The 17,197-nt window shown below is 40.5% G+C and overlaps 1 protein-coding gene across 2 annotated transcripts in view; it reads right to left on the bottom strand.

Moving 5' to 3' along the window:
• The window catches only part of TNIK (TRAF2 and NCK interacting kinase), a 391,580-nt gene that overhangs the window by 55,606 nt on the left and 318,777 nt on the right, over positions 1 to 17,197 (bottom strand). For both annotated transcript variants that reach the window (XM_058556353.1, XM_058556354.1), the window contains exons 15-17: positions 16,593 to 16,757; positions 12,388 to 12,627; positions 9,280 to 9,386 (exon numbers count right to left, since the gene is read on the bottom strand). In XM_058556353.1, the coding sequence (XP_058412336.1) occupies positions 9,280 to 9,386; positions 12,388 to 12,627; positions 16,593 to 16,757 (512 nt within the window). The remainder of the gene's footprint in view (positions 1 to 9,279; positions 9,387 to 12,387; positions 12,628 to 16,592; positions 16,758 to 17,197) is intronic.

The following is a 17,197-nucleotide window of genomic DNA, read 5'->3' as shown; positions in this document are numbered from 1 at the left end:
CTTTTTTGTATTAAAAAAAAAAATCCACTGAGATTTTTCTGGCTGTGAGCTCTAAGTTGTTTGCCCTGGGCTGTGGTGTGGTAGCAGGATCCAGCTATTTGCTCTAATGTAGCTCTCCTCTGATCATTTAACCAAAACCTTTCTATTAAGCGCCTACTTGGTGAGACTCATTGGACCAGTATGAGGGATGGAAGAGAGCACAGGTCACAGGGCAGACAGTCAAGTTACAACACAGTCCTAGAGATGAGATATGTGCAGTAGAGATAATAGTGAACAAGGCAAAATTCTGCATGCTGTACATATCGTTGGAGTTTGGGGAACAATGAATGAAGCCTACAGTGGTCCAGGTGGTGTCAGGAAGGAGACAGGACTTGACTGGGCCTTGGAGGGGTGAGCAGGAAGGCTCAGGGTATAGCCTGAACAAAGACACAGGGGCTGGGGTTTTCCTGGGGCTTGTCAATGTAGAGAGACATGGAATACCAAGTCTGTGTTAGGAAACCCTGGGAGAGTTGCTCATCAGAAGAAATGGGCGGCAGAGGCATTTAAAGGCAATGGCCTTTAAAGCCTGGCAGAGAACATGAGCCTCCCAGGGTAGAGTTATGAATGACTGGCCAGAAGAGAGGCAGGCTGACCAGGTAGGAGGCTGATGCCATGTTAGATGATAAGGCCTGGGCCAGGGATGTCCTGGCATAAAAGAGGGGCATGGGCATTAGCAGAATCAGCTGGGATGAGTGTGCGTCTCTGACGGGGTTCAGCGCCTCTTTCTGTGTGAAGCTAATTGGTTCCCTTGGACATTAAATCCCTGACCTGCGCCTCATTAGCACAAGTCCTCCCCACTGGAGCTAACCAGCATGAGTGCTGATCTTCATGGGTTGCTATTTTTGCTGCTGGAGACGGAAAGAAGTATTTAGTTTCTATGTAACCACACACAGAAATAGGAAAACCTTTAAAATGCCCTATCTTTTTTTTTTTTTTTTTGATAATATGAGTATTTTGAGAAAATGTCACACTGTTCACATTTTTCTCTTCTTTATCACATAGTAATATGGTCTGGCTTTGGGGCCAAGGGTTCTGAGATAAATGTTCTTAGAGGGGATCAATTTCAGAAGAATTCCATGAAATAATAGATTTCCCTTGTTCACATACTAACTGAGCCTACTCAGATCTAAACGAGTAAAAACTTGAAAACATTCATATAGATTTCTTTAAATGCTAACTTTTAGTTCAGACATTGCCATCCCAGAGACAATGCTGTTTGGTCTATGAAACACACAGTAAAGTGAAAATGTGGCAATTATTCCATTTACTCGAATCATTATAAAAAGTCGAAATAGATAATTAGGATTACAAAGTGATTTCTTGGCCCAAATACTTGGGCCAAGTCTATAATTAATTGGCTGACTGCCAAAATTCACTTTACTTTGTTCTTTGATGACACACCCAGTGAGAACAAATGAGCCATAAGAAGATAGGTTTGGGATAGGACAGAGAATTATTTTTTGAAATTAAGTATTTAGTCATTGGGTTTTGACTGGGTGTTTCTGGCTTAACTTAAATCTTTTCACATTCTGAATGTACTTGTTTGATCAAATTCTAATTTGCTTTAAAAGAACAGATGAATCCAAGTTAAATATTAAAGTGCTTAGAATTTTTTAAAACAGCATTTTAAAAAATGAACAAGTCAAATCTTGATTTGAACTCAACTGATCACCTTCACAACATAAGGCATTTGAGAGTCTATCTTGGAGCTGAAAACTGCCCATTGCTCTTGCAGCCTGAGCAATGCCCAGCTGCACACGGTGACTGTGTTATCACCCCGACTTCAGCTGTCTAGGAAGGGGACTGTCAAAAGCACATGATGATACTTGTTCCAGCTTGAGTAGGGAAGGTTTGGGGATATAAATAGATCTCACAGAACAATAACCTTTAAAAGGTAGTGAATATCACAAGATGAGGATCAATAACCATAAGATTAAGAGGAGCTGTTAACAGACTCACTAAACTACATGGTGAGGGGCTAGCCCAGTGGCGCAAGCAGTTAAGTGCACGTGCTCTGCTGCGGCGGCCCGGGGTTCGCCAGTTCGGATCCTGGCACGTACCGATACACTGCTTGTAAAGCCATGCTGTGGTGGCGTCCCATATAAAGTGGAGGAAGATGGGCAAGGATGTTAGCCCAGGGCCGGTCTTCCTCAGCAAAAAAAAAAGAGGAGGATTGGCAGATGTTAGCTCAGGGCTGATCTTCCTCAAAAATAAATAAATAAATAAATAAACTACATGGTGAGAAAGGTGGAGGCAAAATGGTGCCGTGTCAGTCAACAAATCATGAGCTCCCCTTCCCTTGGGAAAACAAGGTAGCAATGACAGTTGCATTCACTGCTCAACAGATCAGCACAGCTGGTGCTTTCGAGTGAGGACTTTGGTGCAAGGCTACCAGGTTTCAAATGTTGGCTCTTTCACTTACTAATTTTGTCACCTTGGCAATTTACTTAACTTGTGTTTGTCTTGGTTTCCCCATCTATAAAGTGGAGGTGATTATAGCCACTACCTCACAGAGTTGTTTTATGGCTTGAATTAGTTAACATCTATAATGCACATTGAACAGTACCTTGCATATACAGGTGTTCCAGAAGTATTTAATGAATAAAGAAATAAAAAATAAGTCACCCCAAACCAAGCAGAAGGTAGGGATCCACAGGGGTGGCCCAATAACACTTTCTTGACCAACTGATGCCAGCACAGCTGTACCTGCTCGATACTATATCTATTTAAAAACATGTTCTCTATAGGGCTCGTTTTGATTTGGTGTGGCATGTGCAAACAGCGGAAGAAGGACATAACAGCGAGTTTTTCCTGGGAGAAGGAAGGCTATTAAAAATGGTAAAGCTTTGCTTTTCTCCTCATGTTACAGGTACATGCTTATATATTCCCATTTTAACTCATGTCTTCTATTCAGGGTACTAAGTAGTTTATTGATTTCAACATATTGTTTCCCAAATTATCAAAAAATATCACACATTCTGCAGTTACTACATAACGTCTTGCACCTAGTAACTGAAGTTCATTAGTACTGAATGCAGGAAGCAAAACTGAGCTTCTTGACAATTAGGCTCTGCCTTTTTTTTCTTCACTGGCTTAGCACAGCAATGGTTTATTTCTCACTCACATCACAATATACAGAGGTAGAACTGCTCTCCTTGGTGGTTCTTCTCCAAGTGGTAAGTCAGGGACCCAAGTTCCTTCCATGTTGAGACACATGTTATCTCACACTTATGGTCCCTGAGTGTGCCACAGAAGGAGAAGAGAGAGGCTCTGCCTTCTTCAGATAAGTTAATTCACATATTTACTCCAAAGCAAAATAAGAAAGAAAAGCAAGAAATAGAATCTCGCCCTGATAATACCTGTAGCCCCAAAAAGCAGCAGGTATAGTATATCCTCTGACTCATGGGCCCCAGGATCAGGCAGCCTTGGTTGAGTCACTGGACCACAAGGTCACATGCAGCCCTGTACACAGCGAGTTCTCAATATATATTTGCTGAATTTAGCAAATAAAAATAATAACAACAAAACATCTTAAATCTGTCCGTTATTACATGTGTAATTTTTCTTGGGATCCATTCTAACTTTGCTAATTTTCTAGTCTCCCTTAAGAGTCATTTCAAAGAAAAGGCTGGGAGGACAGAAGGAATATTGACTAAGTATAAAGAGTGTGGCTTATAAGCATTGTAAAGAACAAATTATTTAAAAGCAACCCTTTTTTATGGCTTTATGAGTAGGTAGTTATCTGAAAAACAATACAAAGAGAATTATGAGGAGAGTTTGGAAGCCAGTGGCACAGGAGAATCCTGAACTTGCCTCCTCCCATGGACACGACAAACCTACAACTACCTGTGGAACAATTTCCTCTGAGAGAGATCTGGAAACTGGATGAAAAGAACCTCCACAACAAGGGACAACACAGAGAGGGGTCGAAGAGGCAGAGATACAGGCCTGCTGAGGAAAAAAATCCCACCCTAGTCACGGTGCTTCACAGTCAGGAGCAATCTCAAAGGTACGAAGCTTCTCCTGGGGGAGTGCAGAATTTGAGCTCCACATTAGGCACCCCAGCCCTTAGATCCAGCATAAGAGACATGAGACCCCAAAATACCTGGCTTTGAAAACCAACAGGGAATATGCCCAGGAAAACTATAGAACTTCAGGGAAAGGAAAACCTGCTCTTAAAGGGCCCACACACAAACTCACTCAACCTGGAAACCAGCACAAAAACACCAGATAGAAAAGTGCATAGTCCATTGGTAAAACAGACTCCTTACTAAGCTCAGAGCCAATCCTGGGGAGGCAGGAGTGGCTGGGCCCACCCCCCAGGGACTGAGATACTGGCAGCAGCCATTATTGTGAACTAGTTCAGCAGTGCTGACACTGACACTGGCAGGCGCCATTGGAATCCTCCCTCTAGCCTGTGAGTGCAGGGGTCTGCCCTGCCTACTAGAGCACTTGAGGCAATCAAGCGCAGCCAGGCAGCAGACAGCCCACCTCAGGGACCAGCCCCATCCACCAGCGAGCTGGCAGCCGACTTGTGCCACTGGCCTCAAGTCCACAAACAGCCACACAAGGGATCTGCCTCGCCTACCAACTACCTGAAATGGTTGCGCACTGCTGCACCGGGGACCTGCTCTGCTCATCAGCACACCTGAGGCAGCTGAGCGCCTCCGGTGCATAGCCAGTTCATGCTGGAGACCTGCCCCACCCAAGAGCAAGCTGGCAACATTGGCACACGGTGCAGCCAGCCTCAATGGGGGCCTGCCCTGTCCACCAGCATACCCAAGGCAGCAGAGCACCACTGGGCTGTGAAGCCAGACACACCAGGGGCGTGCTGCAGTTATGCGCCCCTGGGCCTAGCAACCAGCCACATTGGGGGCCTAACTTACCAACAAACCTGCAGTAGTTGTGTGCTACCAGACCTCGCAGCCAGCCATGCTGTGGGCCTACCCTGCCCAATAACGTGCCCATAGCACCTGCACATGGCCAGACCTCACCACCAGCTGGCCTGGGGGCCAGCACAGCCTACCCATGTGCCCAAAGCAATAGCATCCCCACCACAACATAAGGGCACATGCAGCCCACACAGGGGACACTCCTGGAGCATTTGGCATGGGTGACAAGAGGGGAGCATGCTGCTAGGCCCCATAAGACATCTTCTACATAAGGCCACGTTTCCAAGATTGGGAGACATAGCGGATCTACCTAATACACAGAAATAAGCACAGAGACGTAGGCAAAATGAGGAGACAAAGGAATACATTCCAAATAAAAGAACAGGAGAAATCCTCAGAAAAAGAACTAAATGAAACAGAGATAAACAATCTACCTCATAGAGAGTACAATCTACCTCTAATTGTCATAAGAATGCTCACTGAACTCAGGAGAAGAATAGATCAATACAGTGAGAACTTCAACAAAGAATTAGCAAATATAAAAAAGAACCAATCAGAGCTGAAGAATAATGGAAATGAAAAATTCACTAGAGGGAATCAACAGCAGAGTAGATGACACAGAATAGAAGTAGATGAACAACAGAGTAGAGGAAATCACCCAAGCTGAACAGAAAAGAGAAAAAAGAATTAAAAAGAACGAGGACAGTCTAAGGGACCTCTGGGACAACATCAAGCATACTAACATTCACATTATAGGTGTCCAAGAAGAAGAGAGACAAAAGGGGGCAGACAACTTATTTGAAGAAACAGTAGCTGAAAACTTCCCTAACCTGGGGAAGGAGACAGACATCCAGATACAGGAAGCACAGAGAGTATCAAACAAGATGAACCCAAAGAGGCCCACATCAAGACACATTATAATCAAAATGCCAAGAATTAAAGATAGAGAATCCTAAAAGCTATAAGAGAAAAGCAACAAGTTACATACAAAGGAAACCCCATAAGGCTATCAGCTGACTTTTCAGCAGAAACCTTACAGACTAGAAGGGAGTGGCATGATATATTCAAAGTGCCTAAAGGAAGAAACCTACAACCAAGAATACTCTACCTGGCAAGGTTATCATTCAGAATGGAAGGATAGAGAGCTTTCCAGACAAGCAAAAACTAAAGAAGTTCATCACCACTAAACCGGCCTTACAAGAAATGTTACAGGAACTTATTTAAGTGGAAAAGAAAAGGCCACAAATAGGAATAAGAAAATTATCAAAGAAAAAATATCACTAGTAAAAGCAAATATACAGTCAAGGTAGTAGATCAACCATCTATAAAGCTAGTGTGAAGGTCAAAAGACAAAAGTACTAAAATCATCTATACCTATAATAAGAGGTTAAGGGATACACAAAATTAAAAGAGGCAAAATATGATGTCAAAAACATAAACTATGGGGAGGCAGAGTAAAAGTGTAGGGCTTTTAGTATGAGGTCAAACTTAAGAGACCATCAGCCTAATATAAAGTGGTTATTATATATGAACCTTATGGTAACACAAACCAAAAACCTATATAAATACACAAAAAATAAAGAGAAAGGAACCCAAACTTTAACATGAAAGAAAGTCATCAAATCACAAGGGACGAGAGCAAGAGAAGAAGCAAGGAAAAGAGAAGAACTACAAAAACATCCAGAAAAAAGGTAAGAAAATGGCAGTAAGTACATGCTTATCAATAGTTAATTTAAATGCAAATAGACTAAATGCTCCAATAAAAAGTCAAAGTGTGGCTGAATGGATAAAAAACCAAGACCCATATATATGCTGCATACAAGAGACACACTTTAGACCTAAAGACACTCACAAACTGAAAGTGAAGGGATGGAAAAAGATATTCCATGCAAATGGAAACAAAAAGAAAGCTGGATTAGCAATACTTACATCAGACAAAATAGAATTTAAAACAAAAACTATAACAAGACACAAAGAAAGGCATCACATAATGATAAAGGGAACAATCCAGAGAGGATATAACATCTCTATGTGCTCAACATAGGAGCACCTAAATACATAAAACGAATATTAACAGACATAAAAGGAGATATTGACATTAACACAATAATAGTAGGGACTTTAACACTCCACTTACATCAGTGGATAGATCATCCAGACAGAAGATCAGTAAGGAAACATTGGCCTTAAATGACACATTAGACCAGAGGGACTTAATAGATAATATACAGAACATTCCATTCAAAAACTGCAGAATACACATTATTTTCAAATACACATGGAACCTTCTCCAGGATAGATCACATATTAGGCCACAAGACAAGGTCAAGCGAGATCAGCAGAACTTCTTAGTGAACACAGAATCATGAGAAATAACCTGTTATTATTTCAGGCCACTAAGTTTTGGGGTGCTTTAATATGCAGCAAAGGTGAACTAAAGCTGTCTCTATCACAGTAAATAAACCAAATCCTGAAGCTTTTAAAAATGCAATCCAATCTGGAGTTGCAAAGTCCGATTCACATCTTAAATGTTGGCTACTTGGAGATACATGATATTAAGAAACAGGTGTGCTTCATAGGATTGTGCCACATGGCAGAGATGGAGATTCTCCATCCCTCCCCTTCCCAATAATCCCTCTGACTTTCATTGTAGGTAAATAATTATTACCTCATAGCTCACTCCCTCCATACCTCCTCTCTAAGCAGAAAAATGTTAGCTGTCTCAAAAAGTCTGCATTCTTTGCACAAAGTACAATACTTAAGTGGTTCCAAGGGAAAAGCGCATGGTTTGCAAGTCACTGACCATCAAACGTCAACTGTCCTAGGCCCTAATGTTGTTAAAATAACACTTCAGAGGAAACAAAGAGCTGGTTTTTATTGGACTATATAATGATATTTCTCTCTCTTTCTTTTTGGTTGATAGAAAGAAAAAGACTTAAAGTTGAAATGATGCTTGATCTACAGCAACTAAAATCTAAGCAACTATTCCAATGAACAGAGCCTCTAGGGCAGAGTTCAAAGGAGAAAAAGCACTGATAATTGTGGCTTATCGCTGCTTGAAGAGGGGGACTGATAAAGTTCAGGCTGGCAGTCCAGGACTAACATTCCTTTGGCTCCCTGGTCACAGTGCACTACAGTAGTTCTCAGCACTGCTTAGCAACACCAGCTCAGCCTGAATCTGATAAGTCACTGGAAAAAAATGGCTCATTCACAGCTTCCTGCAATTGGTAATTCCAATCAGAATGGGCTAGCTTCTTTGCCCTAAATGGATTAATGTTCTTAGGACAGTTCCATCTTTCTCTTGGACTGACCCCTTCTCCTAAGGCTTTTCATGTGAAGAGGAAAATTAAAACTTTATGATCAAAAGCATTCCATATTTTAGATATGTATGAATAATCATAACCTGCATTTCCAGTCTCTCTTTCTCTCTTACTAGCAAGGGAGAGTCCTTCTCTTATTATGAACACAATAAAAAAGAATAAAACAGCCAGCCCAAGCTCACCATTGTTATAGTCTCAGCAGAGGCCATTTGCTATTTCAGTTGGTCCTAAAAAGGGGTGTATTTATCATGAAAAATCTGAGGGAAGCTTGATGAACTATAGCAGCAAACAGCATCTGTTACCACATAAAATCTGCTCAGATACTGTAAAGAGATTGTTTACTTTCCAGCTTCTCTTGAGACCTCTACACCAACCAGTAGGTGGATGCAACTTCCTGACTGTAGGAATATACATTGTTGATGGAAATTTCAAGGAGAGCACAGAGCAACAGTGGAAACATAAGTGTATTTAGTGACCCTCCATAATCCCAAAGAGGTAATTTCCTCCTAAGAGCTAGTCCTTCTGTAATTTGCCAAGCTAGGGAAGCTCTGCATCTGGTCATGACTACATTTCTTTGGCAATTACTTTGTAATGTCTCAGAGGTTCCCAGGGCACATTTCTTGACCTGATGCTAAAACTCACCTCAAACCAGGTCATTTTGTTCTGCTGACTCCATGAAATGGTATCTGAAGTAATGACTTGGGGTACTGCAACCAGACTTACTTTTGCAATTTTACTCCCAGATTTTTAAAACTGTCAGGTAAGGTACACCTGATTGGCTTCTGAGTTGCCTCATTCATTCATTCATTTACTCATTCATTCATGAGCCCCCACTGTACACTGATTTCTGTGAAAGGCTACTGAAGAAATAAAAGGCAGGTGGTCTGGCCTACCAAAGCTTACAGTCTAGATGGCCAGTCAATATGCCTCTGAAGTGAAAAAAGAACAAAGACATTTTTCAGGAAAGCAATAATGACAGTGGTGGGTGGGAGCCTTTTCCTTCACCCTAACCATCTTCCTCCCCTTACCTTGCTCTGATGGGCTGAGATCCGAGTCTGGGTCCCAGAGCACTACCATTTCCAGGAGAATTCTTTCTGGCTAACGCTGGGGATATAGAAGTTGTTCTTTGAGGCACCTGAAAGAAAAACAAAATTCAGAAATATTTTCCATAAAATAGTTTCCATAGGCTACTGCCTGAAAAGCAACCTACTCCTTTCCAAAGATTTGCCAGGGGTTACAAACTATCAGAAACGAGGAAGAAATACCTTGCATTTCTCAAAGAAATATTTAACTCCCAAAACAAAGTCAAACAAAAAGCAATGAGGCACATTCAGCAACCATTAAGGAGTATGGTCCTCAATTTTAAAGTCAAATTTAAAAACAGATCAAGCTAATTATTTTGATTCATTGGGTTAAAATAATTGACCTCCTTTTGTGCAAGAGTGGTGGATACCAGAAATTTCGGGTTTTTTTTTTAAACAATTCTCATCTCTTTTTTTTTAAGGAAGATTGGCCCTGAGCTCACATCTGTTGCCAATCTTCCTCGTTTTTTCCTTTTTATTTCTATCTATCTTTCTATCTTTCTATCTATCCCCAGTAGATAGTTGTATGTCAGTTGTACATCCTTCTAGTTGCTCTATGTGGGAAGCCACCTCAGCATGGCTTGATGAGTGACACATAGGTCCATGCCCAGGATCCGAACCAGTGAACCCTGGGCCACCAAAGTGAAGCACGTGAACTTAACTGCTATGCCACCAGGCCAGTCCCCAGAAATTTCTTTAGTGTACCATTAACTCAGCTGATCATTGGAAATTGCATCAGATGAGAGCCATCCAGATAAACCGAGCTCCATTTTTAGCTCACATCCCAACTGATAAACAGATAAGGAAATTATGAAATCTGGTGAGAAACTAGGCTATCAGGCTAGAAGTTGGGACAGAAGCCACATGTCAATGAGCTCAGAGGAACTACTGCAATAGATCCTGCATGCTTCCACTTCCTAATCAGCTTGCAATTACTAATTAAAAACAAAACCCAAAACACTGTGCTATTGTATTACTGTGCAAAGGTAATACAAAACAGGATGAATACTGAAAATACTAGAAAGGTCTTCAAAAAGACTATGTGAGTACCAATCGGACTGTGAGGTATAGCAGGAAAAAGTATCAGCTTATCTGGCAAGGGGCTAAGGTAGAATTCAGTATGCCTCATTTTATGAAACATTTTTTAATGAAATCAAATATTGTAAGTGTACTAAAGAGGGAAAACTTACTTCATGCAAGTTGACTAGAAAATGAAAACGCAGATACCCTGTGACAGCTATTTGGGTTAAACATTCATCACGTGCTTCGATTATTATTCATTTTTTGGCTCTTTTAAAGTGGGTTTGGGGGCTGGGCCCGTTGTTTAGCGGTTAAGTGTGCGCGCTCCGCTACTGGCGGCCTGGGTTCGGATCCCGGTCTCGCACCGACGCACCGCTTCTCCGTCCATGCTGAGGCTGCGTCCTACATACAGCAAGGATGGAAGGATGTCCAACTATGACATACAACTATCTACTGGGGCTTTGGGGGAAAAAAAAAGGAGGAGGATTGGCAATAGATGTTAGCTCAGAGCTGGTCTTCCTCAGCAAAAAGAGGAGGACTAGCATGGATGGTAGCTCAGGGCTGATCTTCCTCACAAAATAAATAAATAAATAAAAATAAAGTGGGTTTGTGTTTTGTACTAGATATTTTTAAGATGTGCTTTGTTTTAATATTTTTGTTTAATATATTTAATGATATGAACATTGATATAAATTTTATTGGTTATTATGTTTTAAGATAGAGACCTAGAAAGATGAGTCAGTCAAGCGAAGCAAAACAACCAAATCGGTGTTACCACCTGCTCAAATCAAATATCACTACTACTGTTTTTCCTTTTTCTTTTTGTAAACTTAAACAGTTGTAGAGAAGAAAGAGTCTAACGAATTATTAAAATCTAAAATCTTGGTATTGATCTAAATATTTCTCCCAGCTCTGTAAATGTACGCCTGCATGTTTTTAGAGAGTAAACCAATAACTTCCATTTTCAGTTTCCCCAGCTCTCGTCTCTGCTCCTCCAGCCACCCAATTTTCCATTCCTCTGCCTATCCTATTTTCCATATAGAACTCTGCTCCCTAAATAACCTTTTCTGACGGCATCTCTGCTTCCACAAGAGGAGAACACCAACAAAAAAGCCATTATCAGCTATTTGCATTTTCAAAATAATGGAAATCCTGTTACAATAGCCTTTTGAGATGAAAATGAGGAAAAATATTTGAAAATCATTGATTAAAAAATTATATTTTTTTTCTGAAATCAACAATGGCATTGATCTCTGGAAATTGTGGGACATTCCATTTGTCATGGGGCCTAGGCTGAGCTCATGAGAAAGGGGAATCCTGAACCAGGAAGAATCTGATGCAAAATTTCTTCAGTATTTTGAAATATTTTCAAGTTGTCTGTAGTGAGATGCATGGACACATTTCGGGACATTTTGGGGAATGAGTAACGACTTGGTAAAGGCAAACACAAAATAAGAACCCAAACCAGGACTGTTCTGCCCAGTGGGCTGGCTGGTCATTTTACCCTACAGTTTTATCCTCAGTAATAATTCAGGTTGGTATTAGATTACAAGCTGGCCCAGAAGGAGCTTTCCTAAATGGGGCAAACTAAAATATTCTAAGAGCAATACTACCTGAAGAATAAATGAATTTTAAGAATAAATGAATTTTCTACTTTTTATATGGATGTTTTCAACTGGTCTAGATGTAGATTCAGTCATCAAAGGAAATATCTATTATTCTATTTCTTAATATGGATAGTAAAATAACCGTTTGCAATGCTTGGAGTTGAGAGTTCTAATTCTGGATACAGGATATATGCTTCCAAGTCATTCAATCTATTTGAGCCTCCATTTCTTTGGGGAAAATGGAGGACAGAAATGATAAATGACAATCCAAGTCCTAGCTTGGGAATGAGGAGGAACCAAAACAAATGTGAGAAGAGATGGTGCTTTGGCATTATCATGTTCTTCTTTACTATTAAAAATCTAGAATAGGGGTAATAATAACAAAAAAACAATGATGACGATGATAAAAACACCCCAGTAATATTACCTTTGGTGGAATGTCGTCTTCTTGTCGTAACCAAGAGCTTCGGTCAAATTTCTCAATTCGAGTGGGGAGAGGAGGGTTTTCGGACGTGGGATCCGAGTTCTGGCGCGGCATCTCAACGCGGTGAGAGGTCACATTCAGAGCCTCCTGAAACCCAGACAGGCCCTTGGTGGGCTGCTCGTGCACTGACTGGGAGGCGGTCAAGGCAGGCCCCTGGGATTTTACAGCTACCAGATGTGGGATCTAAGCATCAAACCAACATTAGAGCAGCATTATTAGAAGAAAAAGCAGATCAGCCTGTACCTCACTCAGTGGGAGGGAAAAAACAGTTTTAGGGCACGAGATTTGGAGTACATGGAGCCCACCGTGGCTTTCTGCAGCATGCTTTTTAAAAGCTCTTCGAAATTTTCCACTTAGAGCCATGTGTAGAGCTGAACCAGAGTTCCTGGCAAAAAGTTAAATGATTTACTTGGGACTGCTATGAAGTCAGTGAAATAAGGGTGACAATAATAACAACAGCAATTTTTAGTGAACATTTGTTGACCAGCAATGTAATATATTTACGAGCACTTCTCTTCTAATATTACAACTTCCTCCTTTGAAACCCCTATCCTTGACTTTAGAAAATGTTATTGCTCTGAAAACAAGAATTGCCTGGGATATCTTACTTCTTACGAACTAACTAAATCTACCATGAGGTGGACACAATTATTTTCCTCATTTTACACATGGGAATGTAAGGTACAGAGAGCTTAAGGAACACCCTAGATTTCACAGCTAATATGTGCAGGAGCCTGGATTGGAACCCACACAGACCCCCACAGCCCATACGTCCAACTGCTATGCTCTTCTGCTTTCTGGTGGACTGGCTGTTACCATCTATGATATTATATACCTCTTGACACCAGGACGTTTCTTTTATAGTTCTAAGTCTCACAATTTGGCATGTGTTGATATTGTTCAGGCAGGGAAGACATGCAGGAAATGTGGCTTTTTAACAAATCATTAAAATCTAGAGTTCAGAGTACCCTTTACCACTAGCACCATCACACTTTATTGTTCGTGCTCATGTTAGCCTGTCTCTTCCATCACGAAGGTAAGCTCCATGGATAAAGGAGCCACGTCTGACATCATATCTCTGAGTCTAGCACTGTGCCTGGCATGTGGAAGGTGGTCAATAAATCTTGGTTGGGAAAACATCTAGAGTGCTTTCTAAATTAAATTGTTAATTCAACAAACGTTAATCTCATATCTGCTTTGTACAAGGGACCTATCAGACCCTCTTTGGTTTGAAATCTCAGAGCCTAGACTGCTGGGGGGCATTTCCACAGCCCTGCTCCACCAGCCTGGCCCCATCCCTCTTGCCCTTGAGGTTTCATCCCTGGAGCAGTCCTGCCTCAGCCCCTTCAGACGCTCTTTGGTCTGAAATCTAGAATGTTATTAACTATAGTTCAGAGAAAATCCTCAAAGTCTAGTTCAGCTGATTGTCATGCTTCAACCAGAACAGAACTGTAACCAATCAAATTTCTATTAATGTTAAATATCAATCAATAAATAATAATATTAAAGCAAAGCATATTTTAAAAATATGTGGTACAAAACACAAACCTACTTCAGAAGAGCCCAAAAAATAAAAACAAAAATCGAAGCACCTGAAGAATGCTTAATCCAATCAGCTGTCACAGGATATCTACATTTTCATTTCCTAGTCACTGTCATAAAATTTCATAAGTTTCCCCTCCATTCTCCCTTTTACTGGGCGAAAGTACCCTAACAGGTCAAAGTTAGGGTTAAAAGAGGACATTTGTGTGCTAAAAGAGATGTTCCCATAAAAATGTATCCTCTGGAAGGTTAGGCATGGAAGAATTATATACAAATTAAAAAAACCAAGGGAAAGCTATGCTAAGCTGGCCGGTACTAAAAAATCTTGGACCTTATATGCTAAAGGCAAACTTAAAACCAAGAATCCTTGATTTTATCACTAGCCTTTTAAACTCCAGATCAAATAGCATTACATATTTCAAAGGTGACCTCAAAATATTTTGTGGAAGTGTTAACACAGGTGGATGCCTGAAAGAAATTTAAGACATTTGGGTGAAAGCAGCTGCATTACCTTTATCTTTCATGAAATTCCATTCTTTATTTCACTTCATATTTCATTTTTGGCACACATAATTTAAAAAGTCCTCTAAAACTTCCCAAAACTTCCTCCTTTTCTAAAAGTGGAGTAACATTTTTTCTTTTTCAAATAGCTTAAAACATTGGTTCTCTGACAGCTTATCTTTGAAAAAGGAGCCAAGAACATACAACGGAGAAAGGAAAGTCTCTTCAATAAATGGTGTTGGGAAAACTGGACAGCCACAAGCAAAAGAATGAAAGTAGACCACTATCTTACACCATACACAAAAATTAACTCAAAATGGATGAAAGACTTGAATGTAAGACCTGAAACCATCTAACTTCTAGAAGAAAACACAGGCAGTACACTGACACCAGTCTTAGCAGTATCTTTTTGAATATGTCTCCTCAGGCAAGGGAAACAAAAGAAAAAAATAAACAAATGGGACTACATCAAACTAAAAAGCTTCTGAATGGCAAAAGAAACCATCAACAAAATGAAAACACAACCTACCAATTGGGAGAAGATATTTGCAAATCATATATCTGATGGGGGTTAATATCCAAAATATATAAAGAACTCATAGAACTCAACAACAAAAAACCCAATTAAAAAGTGGGCAGAGGATCTGAACAGGCATTTTTCCAAAGAAGGTATACAGATAGCCAACATGAAAGATGTTCAACATCACTAATTATTAGGGAAATGCAAATCAAAACCACAATGAGATATCACCTCACACCTGTTAGAATGGCTATTATTAAAAAGACAAGAAATAAAAAGTGTTGGAAAGGATGTGGAGAAAAGGGAACCTTTGTACACTGCTGGTGGGAATGTAAACTGGCATAGCCACTATGGAAAACAGTATGGAGATTCTTTAAAAAATTAAAAATAGAACTACCATATGATCCAGCTATTCCACTTCTGGGTGTTTATCAAAAGAACACCAAACACTAATTCGAAAAGATATATGCACTCCTATGTTCATTGCAGCATTATTTACAGTAGCCAAGACTTGGAAACAACCTAAGTGCCCATCAGTAGAATAATGGATAAAGAAGATGTGGTATATATACACAATGGAATACTACTCAGCCATAAGAAAAGATGAAATCTTGCCATTTTCACAACATGCATGGACCTTGCAGGTACTATGCTAAGTTAAATATGTCAGAGAAAGCCAAATATCGTATGAGTCCACTCATATGTGAAAGATAAAACAACAACAACAAACAAACACATAGATATAGAGAATAGATTGGTAGTTACCAAAAGGGAAGAGGGGTAGGGGGAAGGTGAAGGAATAAAGGGGGACATTTGTACTGTGACAGATGGTGACTAGACTTTTGGTGGTGAACACAATGTAGTCTATACAGAAGTCGAAATATAATGATGTACACCTGAAATTTATATAATGTTATAAACCAATATTACCTCACTAAAAATAAATTAGTAAAAGAAAAAAACAGTGGTTCTCAAACTGTAAAGTGCATCAGAATCACCTGGAGGGCTTGTTAAACCATAGGTTGCCAGGCCCACCCCAAGAGCTGCTGATCAGTAGGTCTGAGGTGGACCCGAGAATCTGCATCTCTATCAAGTTCCTGGGTGATGCTGATGCTGCTGGTCCAGTGACCACACTTTGAGAACCACTGGCTTAGAAGACACACTTTTACTTAACCAAGTCCTTTTAATTTTTCCAGTTTCAGGATCATGCCCAAATCCCAAGGAACAAAGGATAATATAATAGGTTATATATATCAGAGGTCTATACAAATTTTAGTTTGGTAATTATAACGAAAAAGATGCTTGTTTCTACCTCGTAGAAACTCCTAGGGGTCTCCAGAGAGGCCAGTTTACCAAGAAGTGACTTTGCGGTTGGCTCAAAGATAAAGATGGTGCTTTTTTCTTGCTCGTCCCTCCCTCTACCCTTCAAATTCAGTGCAGCCTCCTATATTACTGTAGATTCTATACTAAGGGCCATCATTTGACTGGTCCTATGCCTGAAACCATGTTACAATCCCCCAGGCTTTTAATAGGTTTAACTGTACACCCTATTGAAATGTCCAATGGAACAAAGGGGAGAATGTACCTGGGGGTCGACTGATCTGAGCATGGGGGGCGTCCGAGCAGGCTGAACTCCACTGATACTGAAAGACTCTGACCTTGGGGGCAGGTTGGGGTCAGATATCCTGTTGGCAACCTTGTGAGGCATGGCAGGTGAACTCTGCCGGTTGAGCCTCGACCTTTCTTCTACCTAGAAACAAAAAAAAAAAAAAAAGAGAGAGCTTCAATGCATAGATAGATAGAAGCTGCTTTACTTCCTAGAAGTAAAGATTTTCTATAGTCACCTGCACAGCCATTTTTGTGTCCCTCTGATCAATGCATTTTAAGGAGCCAAAACTCTTGATATCTGTTCTGCATCAAGAATTTTCGAAAAAGCTCTTTCTGTCAGAGTAAACACTAGCACGAAAAACACACAGAACAGTTAAGCCTTCGCCCTTCCATTACCCATTATCTCATACTATTTTAGTTTGCTGGGAATTTGGGGTCTGCTTTAGAGTTTATCTTGCATTGATTGGGATATTATCTTGCTGATTGGTGGCAAAGCCATGCGGTAGTGAGGGAGACAGAGGGAACCATGGTAGGCATTAAGACTGCCTGGGAAAAAAAGAAAATTGCTTTGAGTTGACTCAT

The sequence above is a fragment of the Diceros bicornis genome, chromosome 15 (genome assembly GCF_020826845.1).
Source record: "Diceros bicornis minor isolate mBicDic1 chromosome 15, mDicBic1.mat.cur, whole genome shotgun sequence".
Classification (NCBI taxonomy): domain Eukaryota; kingdom Metazoa; phylum Chordata; class Mammalia; order Perissodactyla; family Rhinocerotidae; genus Diceros; species Diceros bicornis.
This window is presented reverse-complemented; position numbering and strand designations above follow the sequence as displayed.